The sequence below is a fragment of the Choloepus didactylus genome, chromosome 1, assembly GCF_015220235.1.
Source record: "Choloepus didactylus isolate mChoDid1 chromosome 1, mChoDid1.pri, whole genome shotgun sequence".
Classification (NCBI taxonomy): domain Eukaryota; kingdom Metazoa; phylum Chordata; class Mammalia; order Pilosa; family Megalonychidae; genus Choloepus; species Choloepus didactylus.
In genome coordinates this window covers 185,361,803-185,381,074 of record NC_051307.1, presented here as the reverse complement: position 1 = coordinate 185,381,074, position 19,272 = coordinate 185,361,803, and the positions used below count along the sequence as shown (strand labels likewise).

The following is a 19,272-nucleotide window of genomic DNA, read 5'->3' as shown; positions in this document are numbered from 1 at the left end:
GCTTTATAAAACAGGATCATTTAATTATACTTTGAAACATATCACTTCTCTGCAACTGTTATATTTCACAATAAAAATGTTTTTTTAAAAAAAGTAAAGGACAAGGATATATCCCAAAGTACAGAAAGTTTACAGAAAAATAATTAGACACTGGTTTAAATTTGTGAAAATCTTGCTTAACCTTGCTTCTAATTTATATTTTAATATTTATAATTAAGACCATAATGAGGTTTTTTTCTTCAGATTGGCAAGGATTTAAAAATTCAGTAAGTGCAGGAGAGTGGGTGTCTGGGTATCTAATGTTTGCTCTGGTCCCACAGTAATAAATTTATAAGTGTTCTTGACTCAAATGATTTATGTTAATATGAAGAAGTTGAATGAGGTGAGTAGGTAGAGTTAGTTCAGCACTAAGGGGAGTGTGTGTTATGTTCTCTTCATTAAGCTGTGCATTGTATGACTAAGATTAATGAGTTATGCCTGATGCAGATGCAGAGTATGTAGGCACGTCTCTGACAAGAACTGTTTAGTCTCATGTTTACTAGTCTGGATGTGAAATGGGGAGCCCTGATGTACTTTTCATTCTCTCAGATACTATCATCTGCAACTGTGTAATCCCTGTGAGGACTGCAGACTAGAAAATTTTCAGTCCCTGTTTGCCCCTGGAAAACATCGATTACCTTTTTGCTCTGCATCCTGACTCAGCAGATTTCCTTTTGTATCTCTTAGGTAAATAAATTGTGTTTGATTTACTAAAAAAAAAAAACAAAAAACACAGTAGGAGACGATCATAGTACCCATTCTGGTATCTTCCCCACACCCTCCCCAATGTGGTGTGGAGCCACCTGCACTCCTACTGTGGATCCCCAGCCCTTTTCTGGAAGCAACAGATAAACCCTTTGCACATAGTGTGGTGCTCATATGTCAGTACCAGTCTATCGAGTGGCAGTCTGAAAGACTGAACCAGGAAACTCCTCTCTAGCTCACGATCACAGAACTTGCTGTGAAGGCAGAAACAACTTGCAGACAGTTAAAGCAGTGTAAGAAACAATTAAGTCAGAGTGGCCTGGGGCAAAGTGTTAACTGCTTTTAGTCATATTTAGAGCAAGCTGGAGGGGGAGAAAGTTATTTCATAGGGAGTAGAGGGGGCATTCAAAGGCCTGTAAAGGGAGGAATTCCTAAGACCACAGCAAGCACAAACCAGGACAAGATGCAGTGTCAGAAAAGACAGAGAGGACACTGCACTGTACATTTACCTCAGGTTGGTATTTTTGATAGGAGGGCAAAACTCTGAAGGAGAGCACCAGCCAGCACAGAGCAATTTTGCAAAGACTGAGAAAGTTTTGTTTGTTTTTGTTAGCTCCTGGCACTCAAGGAATCTCTGTCATATAACTACCTGGATACAGGTAGTCAGAGACTAAATCCCAGAGTTAACACTTTATATATTATAATGTACAGTGTGCAACAAAAATAACAAAACAAACAAAAAACAATAAATGATGGCCCATCCAAAGGAACAAGATAAAAATCCAGAAACCATCAGTGAAGAGGACCAGACTGTGGACAAACCAGACAAGACTTTAAAACAAAGATCCTCAATATGCTGAAGGACGTAAAGGAAAACACAGAGAAAGAACTAAAGGATATAAGGAAAACAATGGAAGAACAATATGAGAGTCTCAATAGAGAGAGAGAAAATTTAAAAAGGAACATAAATACTTGAGTTGAAGTCCACATAACTGAAATGAAAAATTCCTAAGAGCTTATCAGCAGAAGATTGGAGCCGACAGAAGAAAGAATCAGTGAACTCAAAGACAAGACATTTGACATGAGGCTGAGGAGTAAAAAGAAAAAAAGAATGGAAAAAAGTGAACAGAACCTAGAGACCTGTGGAACACTATCAAGCACACCAATACGTGCATTATGGGAGTCCCAGAAGAAGAAGAAAGAGAGAAAGGGGCAGGAGACATATTCAAAGAAATATTGGAAGAAAACTTCCCAAATTTAATGAGAAAACATGACTATGTACAATCCCAGAAAAACCCAACAGAATAAACCAGTCCTAGACACATAGTACTCAGACTGTCAGATGCCAAGGACAAGAGGAGAGTTCTGAAAGCTGCAAGAGGAAAAGCAATGTGTTATGTACAAGGGAGGCCCAAAAGATGAACTTCCAATTTCTCATCAGAAACCTTGAAGGCAAGAGGCAATGGAATACAATATTTAAAGTCCTGAAAGCAAACAATTGCCAACCAAGAATTTTACATCCAGTGAGACTGTCTTTTGAAAGTAAGGGAGAAATTAAGACATTCCCAGATAAACAAAAGCTGAGGAAGTTCATAACCACTAGACCTGCCCTACAAGCAATGTGTAAGGAAGTTTTTTCAGACTGAAAGGATAGGACAGTAGACAGTGGACCAAACTGCCATAAAGAAATAAAGATCTCCAGTAAATGTAATCATGTGGGTAATTATAAATGCCAGTACTATTGTACTGTATTTTCTCATCTGTAACTCCTCTTTTTACTTCTCACAGATTCGAAATACAAATGCAAAAGAAGTAGTGATAACTCTATGGGTTAGGACATACAATATATAAAGATACAACTTGTAGAAAGTACAACAAAAAGGTCGTGGGACAGAGAAGTATAGGAACAGTATATATGTATGCTATTGAAGTTAAGTTGGTATAAAATCAAATGTGATTGTTGCAGATTTGGGATGTTAAAATTTAACCCATGGTAACCACACAAAAAAATATGAAACATATATACAGAAAGAAATGAAAAGGGACTACAAATGGTACAATACTAAAAAAGCAAAAAAAAAATATGAAAGTATGTATTAAAGGAAAAATTGAGGTGCAGTAAAAGTATAAGACTTACAAAGACCAAATAGCAAAATGGCAGAAGAAAGTTGTGCATTATCAGTAATGACTTTAAATGTAAGTGGATTAATCTCTCCAGTCAAAAGGCAGAGATTGGCAGATTGGATAAAAAAGCATGACCCAACTATATATTGTGTACAAGCGACTCACCTTAAATTAAAAGACATAAGTAGGCTGAAAGTAGATACTTTACATGTTATCAGGGGCTTGAACAGGGGTAGGGAATGAGGAGTTAATACTTAATCGGTACAAAGTTTTTGTTTAGGGTTGTAGAAAAGTTTTGGTAATGGATGGTGGTGATGGTAGCACACATTTTGAATGTAATTAACTCCACTGAATATTTGAATGTGTATAAAAGGAATAATTTTAGGTTGTATATATTTTGCTAGTTAAATTTTTTTAAGAACTCATAGGACTGTACTATGCAAACAGGGAACCCTAATGTAAGCAATGGGTTATAGTTAATAGTATAATTATAATAACATTGTTTCAGCAGTTGTAACAAAGGTATACACTTATGCAGAGCTATGTGTGTGAGGAGGGTATACAGGAACTATTTTCTGCATGATTTTTCTGTAAACCTACAACTTCTCTAATAAAAAATAATAAAAAGGGCAAAAATAAAATATTTAAAAAAATTGCCAGAATTGGGGGAAGAAATGATCTTTCAGACATGTGGAATGACAAGTTTCTTTGCATACAGACTAAATTTTAAAAGACAGTGATCACCTCTCTGCTTCTGGATGATATGGCTTCTTGCAGTGGTGGAAGAGGGGAAAAAGATGTCATTTTGCCCTAATCTAGGATTCCCGAGACTCAGTCCCAGCTGTGTAGGCCCCTTGCTCCAGTTCCATGTTACATATTCATGGAGAGCCTGTAGTGTCCTATGCAATGGGTGGGGGGGGACACACATAATTCAAACATTATTAATACAATTTGGATTCTTAAATCCCCCAAAATTTCTGTGAGTAAGCCTTGTTTAGGAAATATACCTTTATAGGTTTTTGGTGTGTAAGGTAAAACCTGAAAGTATGGAGAAGGATGAGTTTGTTGCTTCAAGGAGATAGGGGAAGAGAGAAAAAAAAAGAGAGGGGTGGGGGAGCCAGGGAGATGGCAGAGGTCAGGCTCCCCTACAAAGTTTCTAAAGTCATGAAAGACCCTGTCGGCTTCATATACAATATGCATCCAGTGGCTACATTAATTTGCAAGACACAGTACAAAATAAAAATGTGGGGTCCTTTATTTAAAAAGCAGAAATAAGCACCATTAACAAAAGATATTAAAATATAAAGCTTTTTTCTTTTCTTCTGCAGTCTCTCTCTTTGACTGGTCATGGTGTTTTTTTTTGTTTGTTTACTATTTAATGTCTTTTTAAGAAAAATTAAAATCATTAATTATTAGCATGATTTTTACCTTTCATCTTTATATTGAACAATGCCAGTTTAAATTCAAATTTAAGATCATTTAAGTATATGCAAAATCACTGAAAGCGTACAATTTGTATTTCATAACTTGTACATGCATATGCATTTCATTCTTGAGAACAGTGGAAACAGTGCACAAAGCTCATTCAGCTGTTTTTATTCCACTGAATACACACACATTTTACCAACTCTCTCTACCTTGAGCTTACTGATGAGTAAGGAAGAACTAAAAGGAAAAGAAACTATGGGTTGCCCTCAATTTCCCTTTCTTTCTGTGGTTGCTAATACAAGACAGCAGTACGAGTAAGAAAATTTCCTATTGCTACTGAAACAAATCACCTCAAACTTAATGAGCAATGCAGATTTATTGTCTTATAGTTCTGGAGGTCAGCAGTCCTAAAATCAGGGTGTAGCCTGGGCTGCATTCCTCCTAGAGACTCTAGGGGAAAATCCGTTTCCTTGCCTTTTCCAGCTTCTGGTGGCCACCAGCATTCCTTCCTTCATCTTCAGGACAACAACATGGCATCTTCCATTTCTCTTCTCTCTCTGTGACCTCTGCTTCCATCACACATCTTTCTCTCACTCTGACTCTCCTGTCTCCCTCTTATAAAAACCCCTGTGACTACATTAGGCCCTCATGGATAATCTAGGATAATCTCCTCATCTTAAAATCCTCAATTTAATCACATCTGCAAAGTCCTTTTGCATGTAAAGAAACATAGTCACAGGTTCCAGGGGTCAGGTCATTATTCAGCCCACCCCAGACAGGGTTCTCTGAGTCATGATTCTTTTTAGAATGCCAGTGCCTTTTTTTTTTTTTCAAAGCAAGTTCTGGTTCAAATGGAAAGCATGACCTTGCAGATATATCAGCACCCCCACTTATTCAGAAGTAGATGTAATGACTTACCTTGTGCTCACTTTGAGTCTTGCTGAACCCTCACACATCGTGGGTCCCCTGGAATTCTGTGCTCATGGGGCATCACAAACACAATACACAAATGGGGTAGTAAGGAACAGCAGGGGATATGCCTGTTGCCTGCATCTCCTTTATTCACATGCATGCCCCATTGCCCCATCAAATTTTATTTGCAAAACACAATTTAAAGATGAAATTATTAAGAAATTCAAGGTGGCAATAGCAGAGCATTAAACCAAGCACAGGGGCTTGCTTGGTCCCTGACCTCAAGCAGCTCATTGACAGTGTATCACTTAGTTTTTCTGCATAATAGACTACCCCTCCCCCCAAAAAATTAGTGGCTTAAAACAACAGTGATTTATTTGGCTCCCATTCTGGGAGTCAGCAGTTTGGATAGTCTCAGATGGGTAGTTCTGGTCTTGGCTGAGTTCACTCAAGTGAGTGTGGACAGCTGCCAGATCGACTGGGCTTAGGTCTAGGAAGGCCTCAGTTGGAACAGTTTGTCCCTCCTGCAGGTCTGTCATCCTCCAGCAGGCGGTGGTCTTGGGCTTGTTCACATGGCAGCTGGCAGAGTTCCAAGAGAGAGAGCAAAAGCATGTAAAGGCTCTGCCACATTCTATAGGCCAAAGCAAGTGATGAGGCCAGTCCATATCCGAGGGATGGAGAAATGGACCTTGCCCCTCGACGGGAAGAGCTATGGTTTAGTTTGCTAAAGCAGGCAGCATGCAGTATACCAGAAATGGATTGGTTTGACAATGGGGATTTATTGGCTTACAAAGTTCAAGGCCCAGGTCAGTGAGGGACAAAGAGACTGAGAAAATGTGGACAGAGACTGCATTCCAGCCCTGGGCCTGAAAACCCTTCCCCCACCCCTGAGGGAGGCAGCAACTGGCAGCCGTTTCCTTGCTTTGGGGATGGCTGGAGTACTGGGTCAACTGAGGGAGATATAGCCCTACATCAAGCCAGATTTTGGCCAGCAAAGTGAGGGCATAGGAATCCCACCGTTTCAGCTCACCTGTGTAGACACAGCCTGTGCTTGGAGGCAAAGCAACTTCTGAGGATGATTAAGTTACCAAACATTGCCATCTGCTGGACAGTTCAGAAAGTGCAAGGGAAACAGCACCACTGGAAGCCAGCAGATCTATTATTACCACACAAAGTGAACTTGCTGGGGTGCCCAGTGCCTAACTCCAATCCCTGTGGCAGGCCACTGTGGGTGCCTGATTTGGGGGGAAGACTGGGGGGCAGAGCCAATCTGACAACTGGCCAGTGAGAGAAACAAAGAAATAAAAAGATCAAAGAAAACCCAAGACAAAAGAGAGAAAACAACCTCCAGGATAAACTAATCAAGAAAACCAGATGACTAGACAGCGAAAAATCACAAGCCACATGAGGAAACACAAAGATATGGCCAAGTCAAAGGAACAAACTACCACCTCAACTGCGATTCAAGAGGTGAAAAAACTAATTAAAGATGTTCAAACAAATATTCTAATTCAAATCAATAAGTTGAAAAAAATGTGACAAAAGAGATGAAGGATATAAAGAAGACACTGGGTGATCACAAGGAAGAATTTATAAGCTTGAAAAAACAAATGGCAGAACTTATGGGAATGAAAGGCACAATAGAAGAGATGAAAAAAACACAGTGGAGACATACAACAGCAGACTTCGGGAGGCAGAAAAAAGGATTTCTGAACTAGAGGATAGGACATCTGAAATCCTACACACAAAAGAACAGAAAGGGAAAACAATGGAAAAATATGAGCAGGGGCTCAGGGAACTGAAGGACAACATGAAGCACACAAATGTATGTGTTGTAGGTGCCCCAGAAGGAGAAGAGAAGGAAAGGGGGGCAGAAAGAATAATAGAGGAAATAATCAATGAAAATTTCCCACCTCTTATGAAAGAAATAAAATTACAGGTCCAAGAAGCACAGTGTACCACAAACAGAATTGATCCAAATAGACCTACTCCAAGACACTTATTAATCAGATTGTCAAATGTCAAAGACAAAGGGAGAATTCTGAAAGCAGCAAGAGAAAAGCAATCCATCACATACAAGGGAAGCTCAATTAAGACTAAGTGTGGATTTCTCAGTAGAAACCATGGAGGTAAGAAGGCAGTGGTATGATATATTCGAGATACTGAACGAGAAAAACTGCTGACTGAGAATCCTATATCTGGCAAAACTGTCCTTCAGAATGAGGGAGAGTTTAAAATATTTACAGATAAACAGACACTAAGAGAGTTTGTGAACAAGAGACCTCCTCTACTAGAAATAGTACAGAGAGTGCTACAGATAGATAGGAAAAGACAGGAGAGAGAGGTTTGGAGAAGAGTTTTGAAATGAAGACACCAGGATACAGAAAGAAGGTAAAGATCAAGCATTTGATGCTGAAGGAGTACAGAATGTTCAACAGGATTGATTGCACAGATGTAGAAATGAATGGCACAGTACTGGGTGATGGTAGCACAATATTGTAAGTACACTGAACAAAGATGACTGTGAGTATGGTTGAAAGAGGAAAGTTAGTGTCATGTAAGACACAGAAGGAAAGATGGAAGGTAAATACTGGTACAGTATAACTTATTGAAACCTACATTGGTCAATGATTGTGATTAAATTTATAAATATAAGAATGTTTTTACATGAGGGAGAATAAATTAATGTCAACTTTGTGAGGTGTTGAAAATGGGATGGTATTTGGAAAAAAATACAATCAATGCAAACAAGAGTCTATAGTTAAGAATAACATCGTAATACACTTCCATTAATTGTTAACAAAGGCAGTGTACTAAAGCTAAGTGTCTGCAAGAGGGGAATATAAGGGAGAGGTTTGAGATTCTTGGCATTGATGGTGTTGTCTGACCTTTTTATTGTATTTTATTTTAATCTTATTTTTTCTTTTGTTACTTTTAAGTTGTCATTTTTTCTTTTTTTCTTTTTTCTTTTTCTCCTCTCCCTCTGTGAAAGAAGGGAGCCGACTCCCCCTCTCTGTTCCTGAAAGAAGTTCTTTATTGGCTTTTTAGCACAGGATTATATAGCATAAGCATTCTTTGGGCTATGTAATTGTTTTTCCCATTTCCCCAGGCAATCGCTTTTGTTCTAAAATCATAAGACTAGCATGTTTACAATCTTTGGGTGCAAGCTTGAGGACAATAGTAATCTCAGGGAACAATCTCTTCTGAACCAGGTGGGAAAGCAGGGGCACGGAAGGAGCCCAGGAGCCCGGCATCATTCTCTAACTTAATTGCCTGCCCCCAGGCCCATAATGCCTTGGTGCCTGCCTTCAGGCCCACAATGCTTTGGCCTTCTCCCAACCTGGTGCCTGCCTTCAGGCACACAATGCTTAGGAGGCAGCCTCCCTGACTAACTTGCCCAGCCAGGGAAGCTTCCATGCCTCCACATCCCTCTTTCTTTGTGGAAGAATTGGAAATGTCCTCATATACATAGTGGTGGTGAATGCATAACTGTGTGATTAGACTGGGAAACTTTGATTGTTCACTTAGGAGGGAATGTATGGTGTGTGAATAAAAGTGTTTAAAAATAAACAAAGGGATACAAGTGCTGGAGAGAATGTGGAAAGGGATGTACCTGATCACCATTGGAGGGGAAGTAGAATGGTGCAGCCCATGTGGAGGGCAGTGTGGTGGTTCCACAGGAAGCTAAGCATGGGGTTGCCATATGGTCCTGCAACTTGGTTACTGGGTATATACTTGGAAGAACTGAAAGGGTACATCATCTGATGAACAGAATGACGAACTATGGTGTATACACACAATGGAATGTTGAGTTGCTACAAGAAAGAATGAAGTCGTGAAGTATGCAACTAGGTGAATGGACATTGAGGACAGTATGTTGAGTGAAATAAACTAGAAATGAAAAGACAAACATTATAATGCCTCTCTAATATGGACTACTATAATGTGCAAACTCTGAGAACTGAATCTGAGTGCACAGGTTATCAAGGGAAGGCTTATTGTGAAAGTTCCTAGATTGTAAGCTCTTACAGCTGTTATATCTATTCCTGAGTTGTAATGGCTATTTCTAAATTCTGAGATGCTGAGCTCTTTGTGTATAACTTGATCAGTCCCTGGAACGTTGGGTATCTGTGTGACACCTGAGATTCAGAGCCAGAGTCTGGAAGTTATGAATGTCAGCATTACCCCACGAAACAAAATGTTAAAGAATGTGAAAAAGAGATCAGACATCATGTAGCGATATGAACGAAATGGACTTGGTTTGGACTAAGGTAAATCAGAATAAGGGTAAAGCACAATAGTGATGGTGTTTTCAAACCTCAACCTCAGTGTGAGGCCAAAGGAAGAGATGTTTGTTAGGTGTAAAATCTATATTTTTTATAATGCACTATAAAATTTAACTTGTATGGTCAGTTTATTCAAACACTATATAATTACATGGAACTATGAATAGGGAGTGAAATCTGCTTGGTTTGTACAGGTTAGTGTGAAGCCCTGAAATATCCCAAAGTAATTTGAGCAGAGAATAAAAACGTGTTTGCAAAGCCCCCTTGAGGGACTGGGAGAAAATGTGGAAATATTAAATTCCCCACCTGGGGAATTACTAATACTGTCACAAGCACTGGGGACTACCAATTTAGAAAGCCAAGCTCTTGATCTTGGGGCTTGCCCTTATTAAGTTTGTTAGTGCAAAGGAGAGGCTAAGCCTACTTACAATGGTGCCTAAGAGTCACCCCCAGAGAACCTCTTTTGTTGCTCAGATGTGGCCCCTCTCTCTAACCCACTCAGCAGGTAAACTCACTGCCCTCCCTCCTACATGGGACATGACTCCCAGGGGTGGAAATCTCCCTGGCAATGTGGGACATGACTCGTGGGCATGAACTTAGCCCTGGCATTGTGGGATCGAGAAAGCCTTCATGGACAAATAGGGGGAAGAGAAGTGAAACAGAATAAAGTTTCCATGGCTGAGAGATTTCAAATGGAGTCGAGAGGTCATTCTGGAGGCTGTTTTTACATGTTGTATAGATATCCATGTGTAGTTTTTAGTGTATTGGAATATCTAGAAGGAAATACATGAAACTGATGAACTGCAACCCAGTATCCTTGATTCTTGAAGACAGTTGTACAACTATTTAGCATATACTATGTGACTGTGTGCTTCTGAAAACCTTCTCTCTCCCATTCCCTTTATCTAGTGTGTTGACAGATTAGAAGAAAAATGAGGACAAAAAGTAAACAAGTTATAGGGAGGGATGGGGGGTATGAGATGTTTTGTGTGCTCTTTTTTAGTTTAGTTTTTATTCTTCTTTTTTGTATGGTACTGAAAATGTTCAAAAATTGATTGTGGTGATAAATGCACAACTATATAAGATATGGTGAACAATTGATTGCACACCATGGATGATTGGATGGGTTGTGAATATATCTCAATAAAATTGAATTTTGAAAAAGTAAATGAGGATATTTAGCCACCTAAATGTCAAGAAACACAACATTGCCAGCACCCCAAAAGCTCTCTTTGTACACAAACCTATCATTACCCCTACTCTCCTACTCGAGCAGAACTCCCAGCATCCTGACTTCCAGCATCACAGATTAGCTTTGCCTGTTTGGGGACTTTATGTAAATAAAATCAGTGTGTGCTCTTTATTTAAAAGAAATCTTTAAATTTTGAAATACTTTCAAACTTACAGGAAAGTTACAAAAATAATACGAACCACATACAGAGAAATCCAACATACCCCTACCCTACCTCAATACTCAGATCCACCAATTCTTACATTTTGCCATATTTGCCATATCATTCTTTTTATCTATCATCTATCTATCTATGTATCTATCTATGTATCTATCTATCTATCTATCTACTATCTAACTATTCATCCATCCATTTTCTGAACACTTGCGTTCAGGTTGCATACATCATGAACACTTAAGACTGCCATGTACATTTCCTAAGAACAAGAATACTCACTTATATTACTACCTTAAGTTATCAAGTTAAAGAAATTTAACGTTGATGTAAAGCTATGGTCTGTATTCCAAATTTTTCATATGTCCCTTTGAGACTTTTATCCCCCCTTACAAGATCCTATCAAGGATCATGTATTGCATTTAATTATCATTGTCTCTTTAGTTGCTCTTTTTTTTTTTAATTGTGGGAGCATATATACAACATAAACTTTCCTATCCAAACATACAATTCAGTGGATTAAACACATTCACAGTGTTGTGGTACCCTTACCACCTTCCATTACTAAAATTTTCCCATCTCCCCAAATAGAAACCCTATACTCATTATGCATTAACTCTCCATTCCCCCTGCTGAATGCCCCTGGCAACCTGTACTCTAATTTCTGTTTCTGTGAATTTTCATATTCCCTGATATTTTCTTTGTAGTTACCATGGGGCTTAAATTTAACATCCTAAAGCTGTAACAATCTCTTTTACTTTGATACCAAATTAGGTTCAAGAGTATACACAAACTATGTTCCTATAACCCTCTGTCTCCCCACCTTTATGTAATTCTTGTCACAAATTACCTGTTTATACACTATGAGTCCAAAACCACTGGTTTATCATTGCATTTTGTACATTTGCCTTCTAGATCTTGCAGGAAGTAACAAATTACAAATCGAAAATACAATAGGACTGGCATTTATATTTATTCATGTCATTTCTCTCACTGGAGATCTTTATTTCTTCATGAGGCATCAATCCTTTCTATAATTATTTCCTTTCAACCTACAGACTTCTCTTTAGCATCTCTTGAAGGCTGGTCTAGTGGAGACAAACTCCCTCAGCTTTTGTTTATCTGGGAATATCTTAATCTCTCCCTCACTTTTGAAAGACAGTCTTGCCAGCGGTAGAATTCTTGATTGGCAATTTTTTTTTGCTTTCAGCACTTTAAATATGTCTTCCCACTTCCTTTTTGCCTCCATGGTTTCCAATGAGACATAGGTGCTTAACCTTATTGAGGATCCCTGGTATGTGATACATTGCTTCTCTCTGGTGGCTTTCAAAATTCTCTCTTTATCTTTGGCATTTGACAGTTTGATTATAATATGCTGCGGTGTGGTATTTGGGTTTATCCTGCTTGGTGTTCATTGAACATCTTGGATGTATATATTTGTGTCTTTTGTTAAATTTGGGAAGTTTTCAGCCATTATTTCTTTGAATATTCTTTTTGCCCCTTTCTCTCTTCTTCTGGGACACCTATAATGTGTATATTTGTATGCTTGAGAGTATCCCACAGGTTCCTCAAGCTCTATTCACTTTTCTTTCTTCTTTCTTCTTTCTGCTCCTAGGACTGAATGATTTCAAATGTCTTATCTTCACGTTCTCAGATTCCTTCTTCTGCCAGCTCCAATCTGCTGTTGAACCCGTCTAGGGAATTTTTTAATTTCTGTTATTGTGGAATTCTGCTCTGTTTGGTTCCTTCTTTGGGTTCATCTGTTATTTTCATAATTTCCTTTAGCTCTTTGTCCATGTTTTCCTTTAGCCCTCTGAGCATAACTGGGACCATTTTTAAAAACTCTTTATCTGATATGTCCCAGGTCTGTTCTTCCACATTGATGGCTTCTAATGCTTTAATCTTTTCCTTTGCCTGGGCCATCACTTCCTGATCTTTGTATGTTTTGTAACTGTTTTTGAAACCTGGACATTTCGATATTTTGTGTTCTCACTGACATTTAAACTTTGAGGCTTTTAAGCTTATATCCAACTAGTATTATGATGGAGCGTTCCTTGGTTACCAGGAGCTAATTAAAAAAAAAAAAAAAAAAAAAAGAGGGAGGAGGAGGAAGAATAAGAAGAGAAAAGAAATCTCCTTTGCCAGACTTTGCAGATTGACCTTTGCAAGTGCTCTCCTTCAGGGCTTATCTATACAATGACTTTAGAGAATCACTCCAAGCCCAACATGAGGGACCTTCCAGATCCTTTCTGTTCATGTGTGTTGTCTTGGGCATTCCCCTGTTTACGTGGATACAAAGGCCCCTTTTCCTTAGGAAACAGTTTTCTCACAGTCTTGGGCATTGCACTGTATGTCCTACAGCCAGCAATCCCTTGCTCCGGGCAAGGGATCCCTCCAGAACCAGGACCAGGGATCCATTCTAGGAGGGTGGGTCAGCTTCCTGCCAATCCGATGAGGGATAGAGGAGGGGCAAGCCAGGACACCACAAGATCCTACTGCTTTCAAGCAGCTTTTTTCTTGGTTTGGCACTCACCCTGTTACTGCAGTCCTGTAACTGTTTTCTGGGGCTTTGACAAGGATGTTTCTGCCAGTTCATAGTAGTTGTTCAAAATTTCTCTGGGGGAACAGAGCCCTGAAGCATCTCACTCCATCCTGAACATTCAATGTGTGCTCTTTCGGGTCTGACTTCTTTGGTTCAACATCATGGTTGTGAGATCCATTCAGGTTGTTCCAGGAAGCAGGGTTTGGTTAATATTCATTGATGGTGTACAGATTTTCATTATATGAATATTCTGAAATGTATGTATCATTTCTACAGTTATTGTAACACTTGAATTGTTTCCAATTTTTAGTTATTATGAAACTTTTTGTATACCTCTTTTGGTGCGCATGTGTACTCATTACTATTGAGTATATGCTTAGGAGTGGAATTGCTATGTCATGGAGGATGCATATATTCAATTTTAGTAGATAATGCCCAAACACTTTTCGGTAATGGTTGTCCCAATTCACATTCCAAACATGAGGCATATCCTTGACAACACTTGATATTGTCGGCCTGTTTAATGTCTTGGCCATTCTGGTGCTATGCAGTGGTATCTTGTTACAGCTGTAATTAACATTTCTCAATTTCGTATGAGGTTGAACATCTTTAGAAATGTTTAATTACTATTTAGATATCTTTCTTGATGTGCCTGTTCAAGCATCTTACCAATTTCTCTATAGTTTGTCTGCCTATTTATTATTGATTTGTAGGAGTGAGTTCTTTATGCGTTCTGGAGATTTTATGTCTTGAGATTATCTCTTCCCACTCTGTGGCTTGCATTTTAACTCTCTTCAGGTGGCTTTTGATGAACAGAATTTCTTAATTGTAATGTATTCTAATTATCTATCCTTGTGCCAATGCCACAATGTTATAAAGAGCTCCAGTTTTATAGTAAGTCTTGAAATCTTAATATTGTATTCCTTCAGCTCTCTTCTTCTTTGGGATTGCCTTGTCTCTTCTTAGCCCTTTTCATTTTCATAAATTTTAGTTTATCAATGTCTTTGATTTTTTATTAGGATTGCAGTAAATCTGTATAGATCAGTTTGGACAGAATTGACAACTTAACCATTTTCAGTCTTTCATTACATGAATATGATTTGTCCCTCAGTTTGTTTAGGTCTTTAATTTTACTAAGCAGTATTTTGGGTCCTTCCATGTAGATGTCTTGTCCTTCTTCTGTTAGGTTTATTTCCACATATATGATGTTTGTTTAATGCTACTGTAAATGGCATCCTTTTTAATTTTTGTTTTATGTTTATTGCTAGTATATGGAAATGCAGTTTTGATGCTTTGTATTGACCTTAGACCCAGTGTCCTGGATAAACTTGCATATTAATTTTAATGGCTTATGTATAGATTCTTTGGATTTATCTGTGACAGGCAGTCAAATCACCTGTGAATGATAACAGTCGTATTTCTTCTGTTCCAGTCCTTATGCTTTTAATTCCACTTTCTTGGGTTCTACACTGGCTCTGTATTTTTGACCTAATGAGGTTTTACCCTCTTTCCTTCCAGATGAGGCCGAGGCACACATTGACTATGAAGATAATTTCCCCGATGACAGATCTGTGTCATTCAGAGAGCTCATGGAGGATTCCAGGTCAGAGGCAGAGGAGGACAGGGGCCAGGGAGAAGCCCCTGAGGAGGCTCCAAAGCAGGACCGCCTGGTCTCCATCTCTGTGGGAAGAGAAAACACAGCCCAGGATAAAGCCTTTGTTCCAACCACGAGCTCGCCCAGTGCTGGGAGCAGTGTCCCCATAGACTTGCCAGGATCCCGGCTAAACCAGAAGTACTTGTTCTGGTTTCCTGCTGAGACGCTCCACAAGCCTGAGTTGGAAAAGGAGATGGATGATGATACCAAAAAACAGCTTCCTACTGGAGACAACCCCAGCATCATGAAATTGGGCTCAGGTGAACCTGGAACCAAAGTGATCTATAGCAGCACCAGTGGTTTCTCAGGGCCATTTGTGGGCAGGAATGACAGCAAAGAAGGGGATCTGATGGTGAGCAGCAATGACGAGTCCTGGTTAGATGGCTACCCTGTGACTGATGGGGCATGGAAGAAGATAGACGTGGAAGAGAAGGAAGATGGGGACAAAGGAGATGGGTCAGTAGGACTTGATGATAGCATCCAAGTTACCACTGAACGGCCCATTCTTGTGGAAATCAAGCAGCCCAGGAGTATCACTCTCACACCAAGTGAGGACATTATCCATAGTTCGGTTCTTCCATCTCAAGCACTAGATGTGGAGGCTTTGGCTCTCAGACCCACAAATGAATCTGAAACTGAGGGCCCAAGCAGGGGGGATAGTGAATTTAGGAAATACCAGTCAACTGTGCCTTGGAGATTTGCCACAGAGAAGGCCCCTGTGGCCACCCTACTCTATGAACTCACTGACTCTACCCTGGACACAGTATCAACTGCTGTCCAGCAGATGCCTAACCATGTCCCCTCAATGACTGTGGCAGCCACCCAGCCTCCAGTGGACACCAGTGCTCCTGAGGCCCAGGATAGCTTCCCATACCTGCTGTCTGAGGACTTCTTAGGACAGGAAGGCCCTGGCCCCAGTGCCAGCGAGCAGCTTCCTCCAACCTTGGAGCCGTGTGTGGGGGACGGGTGTCCCAGCTTCAGCAGAGGCCCCGTGATCGCCACCATTGTCACCACCCTGTGCCTGCTGCTGCTCCTGGCGGGCGTGGGAGCCGTGTGGGGCTACCGCAAGTGCCAGCACAAGAGCTCCGTGTACAAGCTGAACGTCGGCCAGCGGCAGGCTCGGCACTACCACCAGCAGATAGAGATGGAGAAGGTCTAGTCATTTTAGAGTGGGAGGAAAAATGAATAAACTGTGACACATAACACAGATAAACACTGATAATTCACCGAGAGCATGAAACAGATGGAATGGGGCTCATCCTTTCTTCTCAGGCCTTTGTTTTATAGACTGAGAAGTGTCTCTGGAGGCACCTGGCAGGACAGGAAGGCTTTGGCAGCATCGTCACACACGCCGATGTCTCCTCAGCAGCCCTTCTGCCCTGGCATTCCTTGCACTAATCCCAGACCTGTGCTTGGACCTAATTCCAATGTGAGGTCAAAAATCACCCCTTGCTTCATCATACTACTTTCTTCTTTTCCTTTTAAAATAAAGAAAATCACCAGCTCCATGCCCTGACATTTTGGAAATGAGTGATAAACTGAGCATTTGAGAGCAGTGTTATTTAGAACATAGATATTTAATTGTTGAGAGTGGGATACAGAAGAGTAATGTGTTGTTTCCTTTTAATGTTGTGATGTTGCCGATGGCAAATGAGCCAAGGACCAGGACACAGCCCAGAAGCTTTGAGGTTTCTTTTTAATTGTTTGTGGAAATTGGAGAGAAATTAAGACTGATATGTTGGTGGGGGTTGGGGTAGGAGGTGAAGAATGAAGGCAGGACACACATCCACATGCGTTCCATCAAGTCTATGGGATAGCCCATCGTTTTCTAAAAAGTTTAGCTTTGCACCAATGAGCACGATTTCCTCTGGGAACCAGTGGCCTAGTTGTCCATGACCAGTCTGTGCCTGGGAATGTCTGGAAGTTTTTGTCAAGGCTAACAAAACTCAATCCTTGGTTTCCTATCTCAGGATTAACAATTTCTCTGAACCAATAAGAGGGAATGATACGGGAGAAAAAAATGTTTTAAGAGGGCCGACAACTAGAATACCAAGTATGGGCACCACTTAATGAAGAAGCAGAGGAATTAAAAAGGGCTGTGAAGCCATCTGTGCTGTCCCACTCTTTTCTGTGGTGTGGAGATTGTGAGCCCTGTGGAAACAGGGTCCGTCCCAGCTGTTGTGCAACCCATTTCGTAGTGTGTGGATCACCTTATGGTGGCTGAGCAAGTCTGGTTTGTGACAATGGAACTCAGAGTGTGGTCCCCAGATCAGCCTCAGTATCACCGGGGAACTTGTTGGAGACACAAATTTTCAAGTCCTTTTCGAGACCCAGGAATCAGAAACCCCAGGGGTGGGGCCCAGCGAGCTGTGTTTTAACAAGCCCTCCAGGTGATCCTGATGCACGCTCAAGTTTGAGAATCCTGGGTTTATGACAGCATAAATAGTGAACTTTGAGGCAAGCTGAAGCCCTAGAAGCACAGAAGATGAATGACCCCTGTGGTTTGTATCACCAGGACGTCAGGCATTGGTACGTGCAGAGGCAGCTTTTGAAGCTGCCGACATGCCGTCTCCAAGGGTGGTCTCCTGTGGGGTGGCACAGAAACAAAACGTGTTAGTTTTTTCTGATGTGAATCATCTTCCTAGGAACAGTTTACAACAGTAAAAAGCAATGAAGGCAATACATTTTTATTAAGACCCCGTGGGAGTCTTGGCATTTTTCTGTGGTGTGAGAGAAATCCTGATCTTTTTTACAATTGAAAAATTGTCAATGTTTTACCTAAGGAAAAAAATAATTTTTTTGTATCATGTTTTCTACCCTGTCATCTCTTTTCAGTGCAAGCTTTGGAAAAATAATGGCCTAAGGAGCTATAAAGACAGTACAGCATAATCAAAGTCCCCAGGCCTCATGACTAGGTAAAATGAAGGCCTGAAGGTACCAACTGGAAAATCTGTGTGTCAGATGAAAGCTAGAACAATAGGAATGAAATGCTTTCTGTATGTAGCCAAAGCAAGACACAATAGAACAAAAACTATCGACTGTACATATTTATAAATTAGATTCTTTTCTAATCTATTCCAAGATAATTTTTCTATTTTTAACTGTTTAAAGCAACCCATCTCAAGGTTGGGATTGTGTTAATCAATGATTATTATGTAGTAATCCAAGAACATTGAATTTACACCAATCACATATATAAATAATATTAATACAAATGTTAATAAATTACAAACATATGGATACATGTAAATTATTATTTTGTAGTCATGGACTGCAAAATAAATACAAAACAACAGTTTAAGTTTTTATTGGTTGATGTCATCTAAATTAATATAGAATCTTAAAATGCACATAGAAAGGGAATGACTTAAAAACACTGTAAACCTAAAATGTATGTCATTATGCATGCTTTGAGACTGGTAACTGTTTAATACCCACGAAAATTGCAGGGGGTGGGGAAGTGGTTCTGTTAACACAAAGCTTCTGAGATAGTTAAAATAAATAATCATTTCCAAAAACAGTTGCTGATTGTTTTTTATTTTGGGGTTACATTACCCTGGTTAATAAAAGGGGGGGAAGGTTCCTACGTGGGACATGATTCCCATGGATGTAAATCTCACTGGCAACGTGGGACATGACTCCCAGGACTGAGCCTGGCCCTGGCATCATGGGATTGAGAAAGCCTTCTTGACCAAAAGGGGAGGGGGGGGGATGTAACAAAATGAAGTTTCAGTGGCTAAGAGATTTCAAATAGAGTTGAGAGGCTCTTGTGGAGGTTACTCTCATGCAAGCTTCAGCTAGATATCACAAATAGCCATATTATGCTATGCCCCAACCAACAGTATTCTCAAAAACCCTAAAGAATACCCAGGTCTCTATCTGAGACTCTATAAAGGTTTCACTCATTAAGTTTATTTTTCAGAAACTTAAAACCTCCAGATTGTTCCTATGTCAGATAAGTCCCAAAACCCAGAGGCACCAGTCTCTTCAGGAACATCAACCAGCTGCATCCCCCTTCCCCATAAGTTCAACACCCCTTTCTAATATGAACAAGTTAGAGTGGTCATTGCCCAGATATCCCTGAAGATTGAGACAGTGATCAAATGAGAGGGAGGAGTAGCAACAGACAAGATAGGATTTAACAAAGGATTATGACTACTGAATCATTATGTAGTT

At 40.0% G+C, this 19,272-nt stretch overlaps 1 protein-coding gene across 2 annotated transcripts in view; it reads left to right on the top strand.

Moving 5' to 3' along the window:
* SUSD5 (sushi domain containing 5) overlaps nt 1-18,566 on the top strand; it is a 99,723-nt gene extending 81,157 nt beyond the window's left edge. For both annotated transcript variants that reach the window (XM_037828594.1, XM_037828587.1), the window contains one exon: nt 14,961-18,566. In XM_037828594.1, coding sequence (XP_037684522.1) covers nt 14,961-16,255 — 1,295 coding nt within the window. In that variant the 3' untranslated portion in view covers nt 16,256-18,566. The remainder of the gene's footprint in view (nt 1-14,960) is intronic.
* Nucleotides 18,567-19,272: the final 706 nt, after the last annotated feature.